The 14,866-nt window shown below is 46.6% G+C and overlaps 3 protein-coding genes and 1 non-coding gene across 4 annotated transcripts; 3 read left to right on the top strand and 1 right to left on the bottom strand.

Moving 5' to 3' along the window:
• Positions 1 to 1,187: 1,187 nt before the first annotated feature.
• On the bottom strand, positions 1,188 to 1,259 carry trnae-uuc (transfer RNA glutamic acid (anticodon UUC)). The gene has a single exon. It is a non-coding gene; the product is annotated as a tRNA-Glu (tRNA).
• Positions 1,260 to 1,514: 255 nt separating this feature from the next.
• Positions 1,515 to 8,458, top strand: wbp4 (WW domain binding protein 4). Its single transcript, XM_061225507.1, has 10 exons — positions 1,515 to 1,663; positions 1,941 to 2,013; positions 2,248 to 2,310; positions 2,648 to 2,771; positions 5,406 to 5,534; positions 5,997 to 6,067; positions 6,299 to 6,377; positions 6,494 to 6,684; positions 7,183 to 7,466; positions 7,821 to 8,458. Coding segments are annotated over exons 1-10 (1,224 nt in total). The 5' UTR covers positions 1,515 to 1,661; the 3' UTR covers positions 8,029 to 8,458.
• Positions 8,459 to 8,604: 146 nt separating this feature from the next.
• wu:fc50b12 (uncharacterized protein LOC103911624 homolog) lies at positions 8,605 to 11,039 on the top strand. Its single transcript, XM_061225508.1, has 5 exons — positions 8,605 to 8,993; positions 9,115 to 9,142; positions 9,310 to 9,357; positions 9,526 to 9,689; positions 10,397 to 11,039. The coding sequence occupies exons 3-5, from the start codon at positions 9,337 to 9,339 to the stop codon at positions 10,629 to 10,631; spliced, it is 420 nt and encodes a 139-aa protein (XP_061081492.1). The 5' UTR covers positions 8,605 to 8,993; positions 9,115 to 9,142; positions 9,310 to 9,336; the 3' UTR covers positions 10,632 to 11,039.
• Positions 11,040 to 11,661: 622 nt separating this feature from the next.
• kbtbd7 (kelch repeat and BTB (POZ) domain containing 7) lies at positions 11,662 to 14,763 on the top strand. The gene has a single exon (XM_061227153.1). The coding sequence runs from the start codon at positions 12,060 to 12,062 to the stop codon at positions 13,971 to 13,973; it is 1,914 nt and encodes a 637-aa protein (XP_061083137.1). The 5' UTR covers positions 11,662 to 12,059; the 3' UTR covers positions 13,974 to 14,763.
• Positions 14,764 to 14,866: the final 103 nt, after the last annotated feature.

Genomic DNA, 14,866 nt, shown 5'->3' with positions numbered 1-14,866 from the left:
TGGCTGGACGAGCTCAAATAGAAACGCACCGTACAATCTGAAATTAAGCAGCTGCAAAGGCAGAGCTGAGGTAGGCCAGATAGCGTTAGCTAGCATCACAGCTGTGCAATAGTCGCTCACTAGATCCAGTTAGATTCAATTTCACTTTCATTTGCCTTCTAAGGGACCAACCCCAATTCTGAGGTTAGTGCCTTGGTCAGGGGCAATGGACGGGAGTACACCTCAGGGCAATTTTTACTCCAATTAGCCTGCCCTGCGTGTCTTTGGACTGTGGGAGGAAACTGGAGTACCCATCCATTATCTTAACCCACTTATCCTGAACAGGGTCACAGGGGGGCTGGAGCCCATCCCAGCATACATTGGGTGAAATGGACAGGGTGTATTCCTGCCTTAATCACTCCCCACTCCCCAGCTAGACCACTCCAGTCTGCCAGCTCTGGTGTGATGCTTTGACTTGTGGTAGAACCTATGCACTTGGAAGTCGCTTTGGATTGAAAGCGTCTGCCAAATGACAAAAATGTAAATGTAATGTAATGTACTGCAACTCCCTCCTAGCCGGTCTCCCAGCGTGTGCCATCAAGCCCCTCCAGATGGTCCAGAATGCTGCAGCCCGCCTGATCACCAGTCAGCCCAGGTCGGCTCATGTCACCCCACTCCTCATTGGCCTCCACTGGCTTCCTATTGCCGCACGCAATCCGCTTCAAGGCCCTAGTGTTGGCATTTAAGGCTGCTAAGGGGACTGCCCCACCTTACATACAATCCTTAATCACTCCCTACTCCCCAGCTAGACCACTCCAGTCTGCCAGCTCTGGTCACCTTATGGTTCCCTCACTACAAGCACCTGGCAGTCGAGCTGCACGTTCACGCCTGTTTTCTATTTCTATTTTCTGTTTCCGATATCCCTCTTGTCTAACCCCCCCAAATATATATATATATATATATATATACAAAAAAATATAGAATTTGCACTTACAATGACTGTATTTTTGTTTAGAACAATGGCTGCTTCATGAGTATTTTACTAGTTATGGATGTTTGTTAGTTATGCTTTAACTTGTGGAAGAACGCATGCACTTATAAGTCGCTTTGGATTAAAAGCGTCTGCCAAATGATTAAAATGTAAATGTAATGCACATGCGAGTGCACCTGTTTTTAAAAATTACTCGGGCGATTTTGGAAAAGAGTCATTCCCATACCGGGAGTCGAACCCGGGCCGCCTGGGTGAAAACCAGGAATCCTAACCGCTAGACCATATGGGAGATCTACTGCCTATTGCCTTTATACCAATGAAAACCTTAGCCTACGAGACGTGATGTCAGACGTATTAAAAAAATAAATATAAGTATCGATCATGTAAGTATTATATGTTTACACTGATATAAAACGTTCCTGGCTATCTGACGTAAGGGAAGCAAACAGAAATAGTAAGAGAAATAGTTCAGAAAAAAATGAACGCATGCTAGCGTTTAACGTCAAGTAACCCAGGAAGAGAGTTCGCCAATTCATGAGGTAATTTGACTCTTGAGGATATCCGTAGTCGACGTCATCAGACAAAGACGAATATTCGCGTAGCCTCCGTGCGTGAATTTAAGGAATGGTTTTCCAATTCTTGATGTCCGTAAAAGCTTGGAAATACGCTAGATAAGGTCACCGTTGTCACCATGTAAGTATTTAGATCGCAAGCAAATTAGCCGACACTTTAGGGTGTTGGGGTAACTATAAGTAACGAACATTGAGAAGTCTAGGCAAGCTGAGGGACAAGCTAGCTTTGTAGTTAAGGTTATATGCAGTCCAGTCTAAGGGCAGATGTTGTTTGGTTTACAAAATTATGCTACTGTGTTGATGGTTTTGTTGTAACGCTACTTACTTGTCATACGTTATAATGCGGTTCATTTCTTGGATTCAATTTTCTTCCTGATCTGATCGCTTCTATTACCTAGGGCTGACTATTGGAAATCTCAGCCCAAAAAATTCTGCCAGTACTGCAAGTGCTGGATTGCCGACAACAAACCGGTGAGTGGCTTTTGTTATGAGTTTTTGTGCAGTTTATGTAGTCTGTGAACATTTATAATAAATGATAATATTAAACAAGAAGTTACCTTTGCCAAGTAATGCTACAAAGTAAATCGATCGACTCCACACAGACGTGTTGTTGCGGTTCCGTTGACTTGGTGCACTCTAGTCGAAGTAGATTATGATTTTGTACAATAATATTTTGTTTATTACTTGCTGTCTATATTCACACAGAGTGTTGAGTTTCACGAAAGGGGGAAGAATCATAAAGAAAATGTGGCTGCCAAAATCGCAGAGGTATGTATACTTGTATACAGTAAGAGTATTTTTTTCAAATGAATACAACAAAATGAAATTCGTTCTGAGAATCGCATTTCGAATGCAGTCTACTGTAGGGGGCAGTGTTAGTAAGTAAATGTGCTGAAAAGTGCAATAAAGTCCTCAGCTTCTATAGGGTTGCCTGCCTATCTCGGTATTTTCACCGTGAAGAATAATTTTATTACCATGCTGATATGCTGTTTTTATATTATCTTAGGTTTAGCCTCTGACTGACTGAGTGACTGCTTTGATATAGTCCATGAATGACAGCTTTGACACAACGATGACAGACTGCTTTGACACTGGTTCTCTGCAGATTAAGAAGAAGAGCATTGATAAGGCCAAGCAGGAGGACCGCATGTCGAAGGAGTTTGCGGCAATGGAGGAGGCGGCGATGAAGGCGTTTCAGGCGGATCTGAAACGGCTGGAGGCCGAATCCGGTAACCAGCCTCGCGCGCTGCTCGCCGAGCTCCTCCCCCGCAACGAAACGCGCTTCATTCTGTCAAAGCTATTTCAGTACTTCCTAATGAGTACCGAACCGTGCTTCATTCTGTCAAAGCTATTTCAGTACTTCCTAATGAGGCCTTTTCATTAAATCTTCCTTTGATCTTGACTTTAAATCTTTAGTCATCTAGGATACATTACATGACATTACGTGGCATTTAGCAGACGCTCTTATCCGGAGCGACGTACAACGAAGTGCAAATCAAACACAAGAACAAGTGCCAGGAGGACCTGAGAGGACAGTACAGTTCTGAGTCCTAGTGTAAACATACAGAAATTCAGAACCCTTGAAGAGTACAATCAACTTTCAAACTAGCATACCACAGTGGGCAGCTAGAATACAACAATACAACAGCCAATAAAAACAACAATACCGATACAAGTAACGATATCTATACATAAGTGCCATTACAGTCTAAGGCTAATCATTCCACCACTGTGGGACCAGGACAGACAGCAGTTGTGAGCGTGAAGTGCAGGTGTGGGGAGGGGGAGGCGCCAGACAGCACAAAGTGGCAGAACGGAGGGGTCTTGTTGGTGTATAGGTCTTGATAAGGGATTGAATATATACAGGGGCTGATCCTTTAACTGCCTGGTATGCGAGCACCAAAGTTTTAAATTTGATGCGAGCCATAACAGGCAGCCAGTGGAGGTTTCTGAGCAGGGGGGTGACATGTGAATGTCTGGGAACATTGAATACCAGACGGGCTGCAGCATTCTGGATGAGTTGTAGGGGTCTGATGGCAAATGCTGGAAGGCCAGCCAGCAGAGAATTGCAATAGTCCAGGCGGGACAGGACCATTGCTTGAACAAGGAGCTGAGTGGAGTAGGTGGTGAGAAAGGGTCGGATTCTCCGGCTGTTGTACAGGAAGAACCTGCACGCCCTGGTCACCGTAGCGATGTTTTTGGAGAAGGATAGCCTGTTGTCCATCACCACTCCAAGGTTTCTTGCACTAGGGGATGAGGTCACTGGGGTATTCCCTAGTGAGATGGAGAAATCAGAGAAGGGAGAGGTTAAAGCAGGGATGAAGATTACCTCCGTCTTACCTGGGTTGAGCTTTAGATGGTGGTTGCCCATCCAGCTCTGGATGTCTCTCAGGCAGGCGGAGATACGGGTAGAGACCTGTGTGTCTGATGGGGGGAAGGAGTGAAAGAGTTGGGTGTCATGGGCATAACAATGATAGGAGATGCCATGAGCAGAGATAACGGGGCCAAGGGATCTCGTGTAGATGGAGAAGAGGAGGGGTCCGAGGACTGAGCCCTGGGGGACTCCTGTAACAAGGGGGCGAGGGGTTGACACTCCTCCAGCCCAGGACACCTGGGAGGACCGGCTAGAGAGATAAGATTTGATCCACTCTAAGGCTGTGCCACAGATCCCTGTACATGCCAGGGAGGCTAAGAGGATGGAGTGGTTGACCATGTCGAACGCCGCAGAGAGGTCAAGAAGGATCAGGACAGAGGAGAGAGAGGTTGCTCGTGCAGCCTGAAGGGACTCATTGACAGAGAGGAGTGCAATCTCTGTCGAGTGGCCAGGTCTGAAGCCGGACTGGTGGGGGTCCAGCAGGTTATTCTGTGTGAGGAAGGAAGAGAGTTGGTTGGAGGCAGCTCTTTCAATGGATTTGGATAGAAAAGGAAGGAGAGATACAGTCATCAGCAGTGAGCGAGGACCGAGATGATGGGGGGGTGTGTGCTGAGGAGAGAGGAGAAAATGGAGAACAGTTGACGAGGGTTAGAAGTGGAATTCTGGATTTTTGTTTCGAAGTAATTTCTTTTGGCAGTGGTGATAGTGGAGGAGAATTCCGCCAGGAGAGACAGGTCCGATGGGTCTTTTGATTTCCTCCACTTCCTCTCAGCTGCACGTAGGCTGGGCCTGGAGGAACGTAGAAGGTCAGAAACCCATGGGCTGGGAGGGGAGGATCGAGCAGGCCGGGAGACAAGAGGACAGAGAGTCAAGGGCTGAGGAGAGAGAGGAAAGCAGCACGGAGAGAGAGGAAAGCAGCACGGAAGATGCGGAATCAGTGGGTAGTTTGGAGAAGGATTCAAGAGGAGGGAGGGAGGGAAGCGGTGACTCTGGGGGCAAGGGAAGAGGGTGATAGAGAACGGAGGTTACATCGGACAGAAACAGTGGGCGTGAGAGAAGGGGAGGGAGGCAGAGGGGCTAGGGGGATGGAGAAGGAAATGAAGTGGTGATCGGACTTGTGTAAAGGGGTTACAGTGGGGTTAGAAGAGGAGCAGTTCCTCAGAAAGATCAGGTCGAGAAGGTTTCCAGCCTTGTGAGTTGGGGGAGAGTGCTGCAGAGAGAGGTCAAAGGAGTGAAGTAGTGGTAAGAAGGCAACAGACTGGGAGGCTTCCAGGTGGATGTTGAAATCTCCCAGGAGGATAAGTGGGGTGCTAACTGAGGATACATGCTGAACTCTTAATAAAAATATGGTTAAAAACACCTACCACATCCCTTACAGAGTTAATATTGCTAACACTTCTTGTTTTTGAAAAGGATATTGGACCATGTTCTTAAAAATAACATTATACGTGTGAATTTGAACGTGCTGTTAATTTTTGTGTCTGTGCAGCCACGACAGAAGCTCAACATGCAAAGCCTGCCCCCAAGGCTGAAGCGGCCAGTAGCAGCGCAACGGGGGCGTGGCTTGAGGGCGTTTCTGAAGAAGGACACACCTACTACTACAACACACTGACTGGGGGTAGGCCTCAAATTAACCCGGTCTAATTTGCCAACTCTGAACACCTAAAATCTGAACGGCAGGCGTAACTTCTCACCAGAGGTTAAAGAAGCAGTTGTGTTTGTGTGATGACCGATCAGCCATGAGGGTTAAAGGTCACTGTGTGCTCATCCAATACGCATGCTGCCCCATAACCAATCATTCTACGTTGTTATATTTTACTATATGCTCATGTATTAACCATGTACCAATCAGATGTAGACTTACGTATGTTATTAGTAAAACGACAGGGCCCGCCCCTGTCTAACCAGTTCATGCTTGTCCACCTTGTTGTGGGTAAGTACTGGACTCTTTCCGCAGAAAATAAATCCTCCTTCTGGATATACCTGGTCATGCCAAGCCATTATAAGGGGATCATTTTAAGGGGGATAGGCTGTATTCACCGGCATCAGCCCCTGAGCATCTTTACTGGTCTCATTTCAGAATCCCAGTGGGAGAAACCAAAAGGCTTCCGGGGGAAAGAAAATAAATCCAAACAGAGGCAAGCAAATAAGGTACTTATTATTATTTTGGTTTTCCTGATTCACCACTTTTTTTTATTTTTTTAAACGATGGCTTTTCTTACAAGTTGTAGAAAACTAAAATCGATCATCTGTACTGGACCTGGACTTTTGCAGAGATCTTTTGTATCTTGGTCCGTGTCGTGTCTGTAATGTGTTTTGCGGTCCGTGTCGTGTCTGTAATGTGTTTTGCGGTCCATGTCGTGCGGTCTGTGTTTTGTCTAGAAACCTCCGAAGAGATGTCCATGGAATGCAGCCCAGAGCCCAGAAGGCTACACCTACTATTACAACACAGAGACGGGCGGTGAGTTCTCCCTGCTCAGCCCAACACGGAACTACACCTGTAACACAGACCTATACCTGTGACTACACCTGTGACATGGAACTACACCTGTAACTACACCCCTGTCCTGTGTGCAGAGAGCAGCTGGGAGAGGCCGGGGGGGTACCGTTCCCCGGAGAGGACGGCCGAGAGCGGAAACACGCCCGGGCAGGAGGGCCCTCCGCCCCCCCTGCCTGACCCCCCCACAGCGGAGGGGGAGAGCGCTGAGAAGCCCGCTCTGGGGCCAGAGGGAGGCAGGGCCCCGCAGGTCGCCAAGATCAGCTTCAGGGTGAGAGCGAGAGGGGGCGCGAGGGGGTGACCTGGCCTTCTCATTGTGAAAGCGGCTTGGTGTCCTGGAACCACTGGCTACCAGCACGAGTACAGCGTGAAATTGTACCGAATGATAATAATATAATTATTTTTGTTATTTAGCTGATGCTTTTAACCGAAGCGACTTACGGTTGTGATTCAACTAAGCAGGGGACAATCCCCCCCCCGGAGCAATGTGGGGTTAAAAGGCCTCGCTCAAGGACCCAACTACACTGGGGCTTGAACCACCGACCTTCCAGGTCCCAAACATGTACCTTAGCCACTAGGCTCCAGGCTGTCCCATATAATGGATATCAGTGTTTATCATTGATATATTATTTATATATTTTCTGTATATATTAAGCTACCCTCTTGGCCAGGTCTCCTTTGTAAAAAAAAAAAAAAGATGGTATATTTCAGTGCGACTGCCTGGTTAACTTAAATAAAGGGTAAATTATATAATTGATGTTCCCTGTAGAAAAGAAAACTAGACGGGCCTCCAGAGGGCGGAGCTGAAGAGGCCGACGGCGCAGAGGATGATGGGAAAGAGGAAGCGGAAGACACACGCGAGGAACCCGCTCCGTGTGACGACAAAAAGGAGGAAGAGGAGGAGGAGAAAGAGGTGGAGAAAGAGGAAAATAAAGAGGAGGTGAAAGAGAAGGAGGAGAAGAAGAAGGAGGAGGTGGTGGTCGTGGTGAAGAAGCCCAGGAAGACGAACCCGTACGGGGCCTGGGAGCAGATTCAGGAGGAGAAGGACCCGTAGTGAGTGCACCTCACCTTTTTAAAAGCGTCTTCCACTGAATCAGTCCACCGGTGTCCCTGCTGTCCATGCTGGCCAACCAGTCACAAGCCCTGGGCACTGCGTCGCAAATCTGTGTGAAGCAGCGCAGCGGCCTTCTGGTGTAAGACCCAGAGTAGCACAGTTTTCTGTGAACCTGTGTCTTCCGTGACAGGTTAACTTTGGTTTGGAAATGATTAAAATTGTGTTTTTGACACTAAAAATATGTTGTTTGTGCACAAAGTACATTAATTAAATTTAGGACGATAGTGTCTATTTCCAGCAGGTTTTGTCATTGAGAGGAAGGGCCACTAACTGTTCTCCTCTGCCCTGGACAGTGAGGACGTGGATCTGCAGCTCCCCAAGGTGGACGGAGGGGGTACTGCGCCGGCGCCCTCTGAGCTGCCCCCGGAGCCCAAGGTGAAGTTCAGGGAGCGGACCATCACCTCGCTGGGGGACGAGTCCGGAGCGGGCACGGTGTTCCGGAAGAGGAGGGCGGAAAACGGGAAGTCCAGGAGTCTCCGGCAGAGGGCGGGGGACGACTGAGTCCGACGTTCCTGTGTTAAACACGGACACACGGACTCCGACTCAGAACACGTTGACACTCTTTTTAAGAAACTGAACTGTCTGGGTTTTAAGGAATGTTGTTTTTTTTGGTTACCAGTTTCAACAGCAGGTCTGACTGGACACCTTTCTCCCCCCCCCCGTCCCACTTGACGCCAGAACATTCTTATCCAAGCAGGTTTTTGACCATCTCTATGAGCGGATTGTGTGTTTCATTGTATTTTTGTTTTTTAAATGCCTACAGTTAAAAATTTGAATAGGACACATACTTATTCTTGATGGATGGTGATTCATAACATTTTTTGCCCTCATGAAATACCTGTATGGATTGTAAGTCTGCCTCCTTGTCTTTGATTTTTAAAAATGTTGGAAGTTTACAACCAAGAAGAATTTTGAATAAAATATTAAACTGGTTTGGTAACGGTCTAAGCTCAAACAGCTGCTTACACTGAGTCATATCACTGAAAAACAGACTCGTAAGGCAGAGCAACTTCTGGGGAATAAAGCATTGATAAGGGCCTGGAACCCAATAATCTTATAGGTCCACTCAGTAAATTTGGGTGCTAATATAATGATAATGGCTTGAAATGAAAGTATAAAGAGTAAGCTATGCTCCAATTATAGGCAGCTGGGTTCATTTCGTACAAATTGATTTTCAAGGTAGTCATTTCATTTTTACTGACACCCCATCATTCAGTGGCCCTTGAATGGATCAGTATGTCTTTACAGTCTGTTCTCTAAATTACCCAGTCATTGTAATCAGGTCCTACAGCCCAACTTAGTTATTCCAGTCTTGGGGTTTTCAAATAAAGATCCTCATAATTTCTTATTAAAACATTTTCTTGATGGATTAATTGATCTTTGGAACTATGCAATAAGATAGGGCCTTCACCAGTTGGTCATAGTTTTGACTATGGCCTGAAAAACAGCTTGGCCCCCTGCTGCAGGTAATCATGGGTAATTATGCGCATTCAGGCTACACTAGCATTCTTTAATTTTTAACAGGACAAAGTGTTATTGTAAGATCTCTATGGAAACGCCGTGTTGATATGTTGGCACCGTCTTCAGCAGGTCTCACACTGGCTGGAAGGGATTGGTGAGTAGCAAAACACTTTTCCTCTGCACATAACCGGGTGAGACCAGGACACAGAACACTCGGTCACACAGCTTAGGACACTGCAAACGCATTTACTCATTACTGAACGATGCAGAAATAGAAATGAGATAAAACGGTTCAGTTCTCATTGTCTTTTCTTTAAACAGCCACACGGTCTAAACTGGAGGACCAAAATGCCAAACCAAGCTCAAGAGGTAAGCCATGCTCCATTTAGAACGTCTGTTAATAATAATAATAATTAAACAACAAAGACTCATCATCCCGTCATCGTGCGTCCAGTCCACCTCTCATTACTTGTTATTAGCAGAAGTATTATTGATCGATTGCTCTGCTCTTAAACCGGGTCCTGTGTCTGCTGTTAGGATGCTGTCATCAACCTGAAGTCCGTCCAGGATCTGTCTCAGTACCTGGGGTTTGAGTGGACCATTCTGGCCTATGAGCTGGGCTTCACCCGAGCTGAACTCAGACAGTTCCACACCGCGTCGTCAGAGAAGAGGACCCAGGCCAAGAGCATGCTGGAGTGCTGGTATGTGGCTCAGCACATTTTGGTACCTTGAATTGATTATCCAAATATCATTAGGTTATAGCTGCTCTTAAAGGGGCAGTTCACCAAAAAATTACATTAAAATATTTCTCCACTTACCCAGAGTACAATATAAAGAGATGATGCTGCTGAGAGTTTTATTGTTAATTATAATCTGATTCATTATCAGAAACAAAAAGGACTGTTCGGGGTTCATTATATCACAGTGCACTGCGTCTAAAAAAAAAGAAAGAAAAAAAAGAAGTCTAGAATATAGAAGATTTGGCACATCTCAGCGAAACTCTCTCGACAGTACTCTGGGTAAGTGGAAACATACTTTAATTTCATTTTTGGGTGAACTGCCCCAGATTACACAACATTTGCACAACATTTTAATTTGGCTGAAGGGCACTATTCAAACGCTTCAGTTTCCATGCAACAGGTTAAGTAAACTGCTCATGGGTACACCAGCAGAGGCATCCTACCCAGGAACTGAACCTGCAACCTTATGTCACAAGCTGAGCTCTCTTGCCATTATACAACACCACCACCTAAAAATTGATGGTAATTGGCAAAGAAAAATGTCACCATTGTTATTGAACCTTTAACAAGGACTGCTTACCAGTGTGTATGTGTTTGGGCACGCTTTCCTATTAGCAGACATACGTTTGTACACCTGGACAGAATGGGGTGTCTATTTTCAAATGCAGGTACAGTCGGTCAGGGAACACGCCGAATAAGACCAAAGTTCTGCGCGACGCTTTGGAGCGGGCCGGGCGCAGGGATTTGTCGGACCGCCTGCGCTGCCTGCACTGGGGGCACCAGAAACTGAGCCCCCGGGTGGAGCTTCCCTCGGCTTTCCCGTTCATCATCACCGTCCACCGGACCATCGACAACCGCGAGGGCTTGCGCAGGATCAACGAGCTCAACCGCCGATACACTTAATCATCCCTGTAACCTGGCAACAGATCATCGCGGCCACTTAACGGGTCTCTCTGCTCACCGCGAATGAAAAAACAAAATGGCTCCTATACTTTTTTTTTTTTTTCTTTTCTTCACAAAAAAGATTTAAGTTATGCAACTGTAATTTTCTTTCGTCAGAAGATTTGAGTTGGAATTCATTTTCCTTGTAGCCAATTGACAGCGGGATTTTGCTTGGCTGATTTTAATGTAACAATTTGACTAGGTGAAAAGTTTTCATCAAAAAGCTGCGCGCCGTTAAGATGAAATACCTATTCTTGAATTTATTAATCAGAATACTAAAAAAAAAAACACAAAAAAAAACTTAAAACCATCTGTATTTTGTCAGTGTCCGTGACACAGCTGTAATTGTGTTTCATATGAGGATCGGCTGAAAGACAGCCTTATGGTTTAAGTTTGACCTTTAATCCCTTGGACAATCTGTTCAAACTAACTTGAAAATGGAAAGCTTACACTAAATTTAAATTTTGTGCTCGTTTGTTTTGCGTTCAAATGAAGGGTGAGCACCTGCATCAATGCTGTCTAAAGCAACATGTTTTTGCAAATACATTATTAAATAAAATCGTGTCAAATAGTAAACGACTACTGTCCTAATTTTGTAGTAATAACGAGCGTTTGTAGTTCTATAATAAATAAATATGTATATTTCCACACGAACTCGGTTTGATGCAGTATTATGAATAGTCTACCTGAAACTGAAAACAAGACAGTCCGTTTGACCTGTCGTCGCAGAAAAGCTGTAACCAATCAGGAAATAAATTAATGAAAAATATATTTTGCTAACAACGTCCATCTTTCAACGCTATTTTATCTAAAAAAAACTAATTTCGTCGGGGGTAACGTTATACACGGTGATCGAAGCAACAAAGCAGGTGGGATGTCGAGATGGTCAACCTAACATTGATGCCGAGCAAAGTGCCACCAATAGGGGCGTTCTGCAGCAAAATAAGCAGTAGCAAGTTTGATTGACCGACATTACGTCGGTAGAGTTGTGGTTGAAAGCTGGACGGAGCTATAATTCCGCCGTGAGAAGGTAAATATAATGGTAGTCCGTGCAATATTGAACAGCTATACTTGTAGCAGAAGATAAGAGAGACTGGTGACACTGTCATTCATGAAATATGGTTCTAATTCGGGGCAGCTGTGAAATAGCTACCCGGAGCAGCTCCACTGTTTGCACTGATAAAACGTCAACTAGCTAGCTGACGTTGGCTAGCTTGATACTTTTTCAGACGTGAGTACGGCTAGCTAGCCAACAAATTCGTATTTATAACCAGATAAATGTCATTTGGATGGAAATATAGCAATTAAAGAAGGCAACTCGCAGTCTAAGCGAAACCAGACTGTTGCAGTCTTCTTTTGGATTTATCACGGATATCGTTTTTTCAAAGAATGGCTTCAGTTTTAAGCTGTTTCAGCGGTCCCGAAGAGTTGGAGGATATTAACCACGCCAGAAGTTTACTAAAAGAGCTCAAGTTCTTCTACGATTCAAAATTGCTTGTGGACGTTACCATCGAAGTGGACCCGGACGGTCCGTCACATCAGCAGAACGCAGTGCCAGGAAAGAGCAACTTTTGCACAGACGTGAGCGGAAAGGTCTTCCCATGTAACCGTAATATACTTGCGGCAGCCAGCCCCTACTTCAAGAGCATGTTCACCGGAGGGCTCTATGAAAGCAAGCAACAGAAAGTAACGATACACGACGTGGACGCGGATTCGATGTCCCTAATTATTGACTACTGCTATACTGGCAAAGTGCACATAACGGAGGCCAACGTGCAGAGGCTTTACTCCGCAGCCAACATGTTGCAGTTGGAATACGTCAGGTACGCATGCTCTAATTTTATGACCAGGAGGCTGGATGTCTCAAACTGTATGGCGATTTTGAAATTCGCAGACACGTTTGACAATCACGACTTAAAAAGCGAGGCCCAGGGCTTCATCGCCAGAAACTTTCTGCAGCTGGTCAAGACGGGCAGGGAGCTGTGCGAGCTGGACTTGACCCAAATCAGAGAGATCCTGTCGCTGGACACCTTGGACGTTGACTGCGAGAGCAAAGTGTGCTCAGCTGCGATCCAGTGGATTGAGGCCAACCGGCAGACAGAGGATACCGCGGCGGTGCTGAAATGTGTGCGGTGGCACCTTTTCACGGAGAAGGACGCGGTTTACCTGGAAGGGCTTAAGTCCAAGCCGTTTGTCAAGTGCCACCTCGTGGATTTCGTGGCCGTGGCCGGGGTCGGGGTCGGACGCGGCGGAGAAAATGGCGGGATGGAGTGGAATCAGCCGGCCCCCTCGCAGGCGCCGGCGCACAGGATCGGGAGAAGTGCCAAAGAGATGATCCTCTTCTTCGGGAGACCCAACGAGCCCTTCATGTGCTACGACCCGTACACGGAGGACGTCCGTTCCATGGCGTCGCCTTTAATCAACCTCAGCAACCTGAGCTTCAAGAGGTCCATAATGGAGACCTTTTCCGTCTGCGTGTCCCCGGAGAACGACCTCTACCTGGCCTCCCAGCTGTCCAAGCAGTTCTGGGTGTACAACCCCGTCCTGAACTGCTGGCAGGAGCTGGCGGAGAGGCTGATCGGTCGCGTTCACTCGGACATCGGCTACCTCAACGGGCACCTGTACATGCTGGGGGGCCGCGACCCGGTCACGGACGCCAGGCTGAAGGACGTGGAGTGCTACAGCATCCAGCGCAACCAGTGGAGGCTGGTGTCGCCCCTGCCCCACTCGCTGGGCAAGATGCAGATCGCCGCCATGAACGAGCGCCTCTACGTGGTGAACAAGCGGCGCATGCTGTGCTACGAGCCGCAGCGGAACCGCTGGCTGCACAGCGCGTCGCTGAAGCACGGCAAGCTGCACAAGGCCTGCGTGTTCCAGGAGCAGATCTTCTGCCTGTGCGACATCCCCGTGGTGAAGGTGTACAGCCCCGCCCGGGGCGAGTGGCGGCGCATCGGCGACATCCCCGTCGACAGCAACGCGCTCAACTACCAGGTGGTGCAGCACCGCGACAAGCTACTGCTGCTCACCGTGTCGCTGGCGCGGCAGAACAAGAACCGGGTCATCGTCCACGAGTACGACCCCGGCCGCGACTGCTGGCGGAACGTGTCGTCCATGCTGGGGTCGTCCTTCGGCTACATGAGCCTGTCGGCGCGGCTCTACCCGTCCCGCCTGGGCTCCGGGCAGAACTTCTTCGCCGAGGAGGACGACGACAGCGGCTCCAGCGCCGACTGGGACCTCGACGGGCTGACCGACGCGGACTCGGATTCCGGGAGCTCCAGCTCGTTCTCGGACGAGAACTGGTAGCACTGGGAGGAACTGGTCCCCTGCTGGAAGCACTTCTGCTTCCACGATGTTTCGTAAAGATGTGGTCGCAAGCAGTTGTTTTTATTTAATTTTTTTTTTTCTTCATTAAGCAGTTATTTGTTTTGCCAAGATAAGTGTACTCAAGCAGCACTTCATTAATATATAATTTTATTTGTAGTATGATTGTGCTAAAAATACGTTGTGTTTGTCAGTATTTGAAATTAATTTTTCCTTCCAAGTGCACTGACAGTTTTTTTTACACCGTACACATCAAGGAGCTGAAAGCTAAAAGATGTGTGATGGTGTCAGGATCATAGAATACCAAGAAGCCATTGGTTACTGAATGTTATGCATATTTTCAGGACTTTAGGGTCATATTTGTTATTTGTGAATGACTTGTTTCAGGTTTCAGAAGTTGGTCTGAAGACATTGCCAAAATGATGTTGTTCATCATATATTCACCATTTGTCTCAAAAGAATCTACCTTGGGTGCAGAGAGAGCGAAACAATACTGAATATCTTTAAAAGAGGAACGCACACTGAAAAAAGGGCTATGAATTCCCAGACTGGATGGGACTCGTTGCAAGTGTATTTTCACAGAGTATTATAGTTCATACTGTGCATCAGTACAGCAAGCCATTGTTTTTTTTACGTTTCATATAGAAGCTAGGATTAGGTTAACCTTTTCCACAGTTTAGACTTAGACTTAGCTTTTAAACGGAACCAGGAGAAATTAACACATTATTTATGGCACAAAATGCCCTGAATGAATAAACCTGTTCTGAAGAAACTGCTGCTGGATTCCGTTGTAGTGATGTAATTTCTTTTTTTTTTTTTTTTTTTTTTTTTTTTTTGGGTGTGTTTCATACAGTCAAAACAAATTGAATCTGCTG

Source organism: Conger conger, chromosome 17 (assembly GCF_963514075.1).
Source record: "Conger conger chromosome 17, fConCon1.1, whole genome shotgun sequence".
In the NCBI taxonomy this organism is placed as follows: Eukaryota; Metazoa; Chordata; class Actinopteri; order Anguilliformes; family Congridae; genus Conger; species Conger conger.
This window is presented reverse-complemented; position numbering and strand designations above follow the sequence as displayed.

Bases quoted from the DNA above. Each gene is read 5' to 3' on its own strand.
- wbp4 (XM_061225507.1), top strand. The intron at 5,535-5,996 runs GTAGGCCTCAAA...GTCTCATTTCAG, and splicing joins CTACAACACACTGACTGGGG to AATCCCAGTGGGAGAAACCA. The intron at 6,068-6,298 runs GTACTTATTATT...TGTTTTGTCTAG, and splicing joins AACAGAGGCAAGCAAATAAG to AAACCTCCGAAGAGATGTCC.
- wu:fc50b12 (XM_061225508.1), top strand. From the start codon at position 9,337: ATGCCAAACCAAGCTCAAGAG. The intron at 9,358-9,525 runs GTAAGCCATGCT...GTCTGCTGTTAG, and splicing joins TGCCAAACCAAGCTCAAGAG to GATGCTGTCATCAACCTGAA. The intron at 9,690-10,396 runs GTATGTGGCTCA...TTTCAAATGCAG, and splicing joins AAGAGCATGCTGGAGTGCTG to GTACAGTCGGTCAGGGAACA.
- kbtbd7 (XM_061227153.1), top strand. From the start codon at position 12,060: ATGGCTTCAGTTTTAAGCTGTTTCAGCGGTCCCGAAGAGTTGGAGGAT.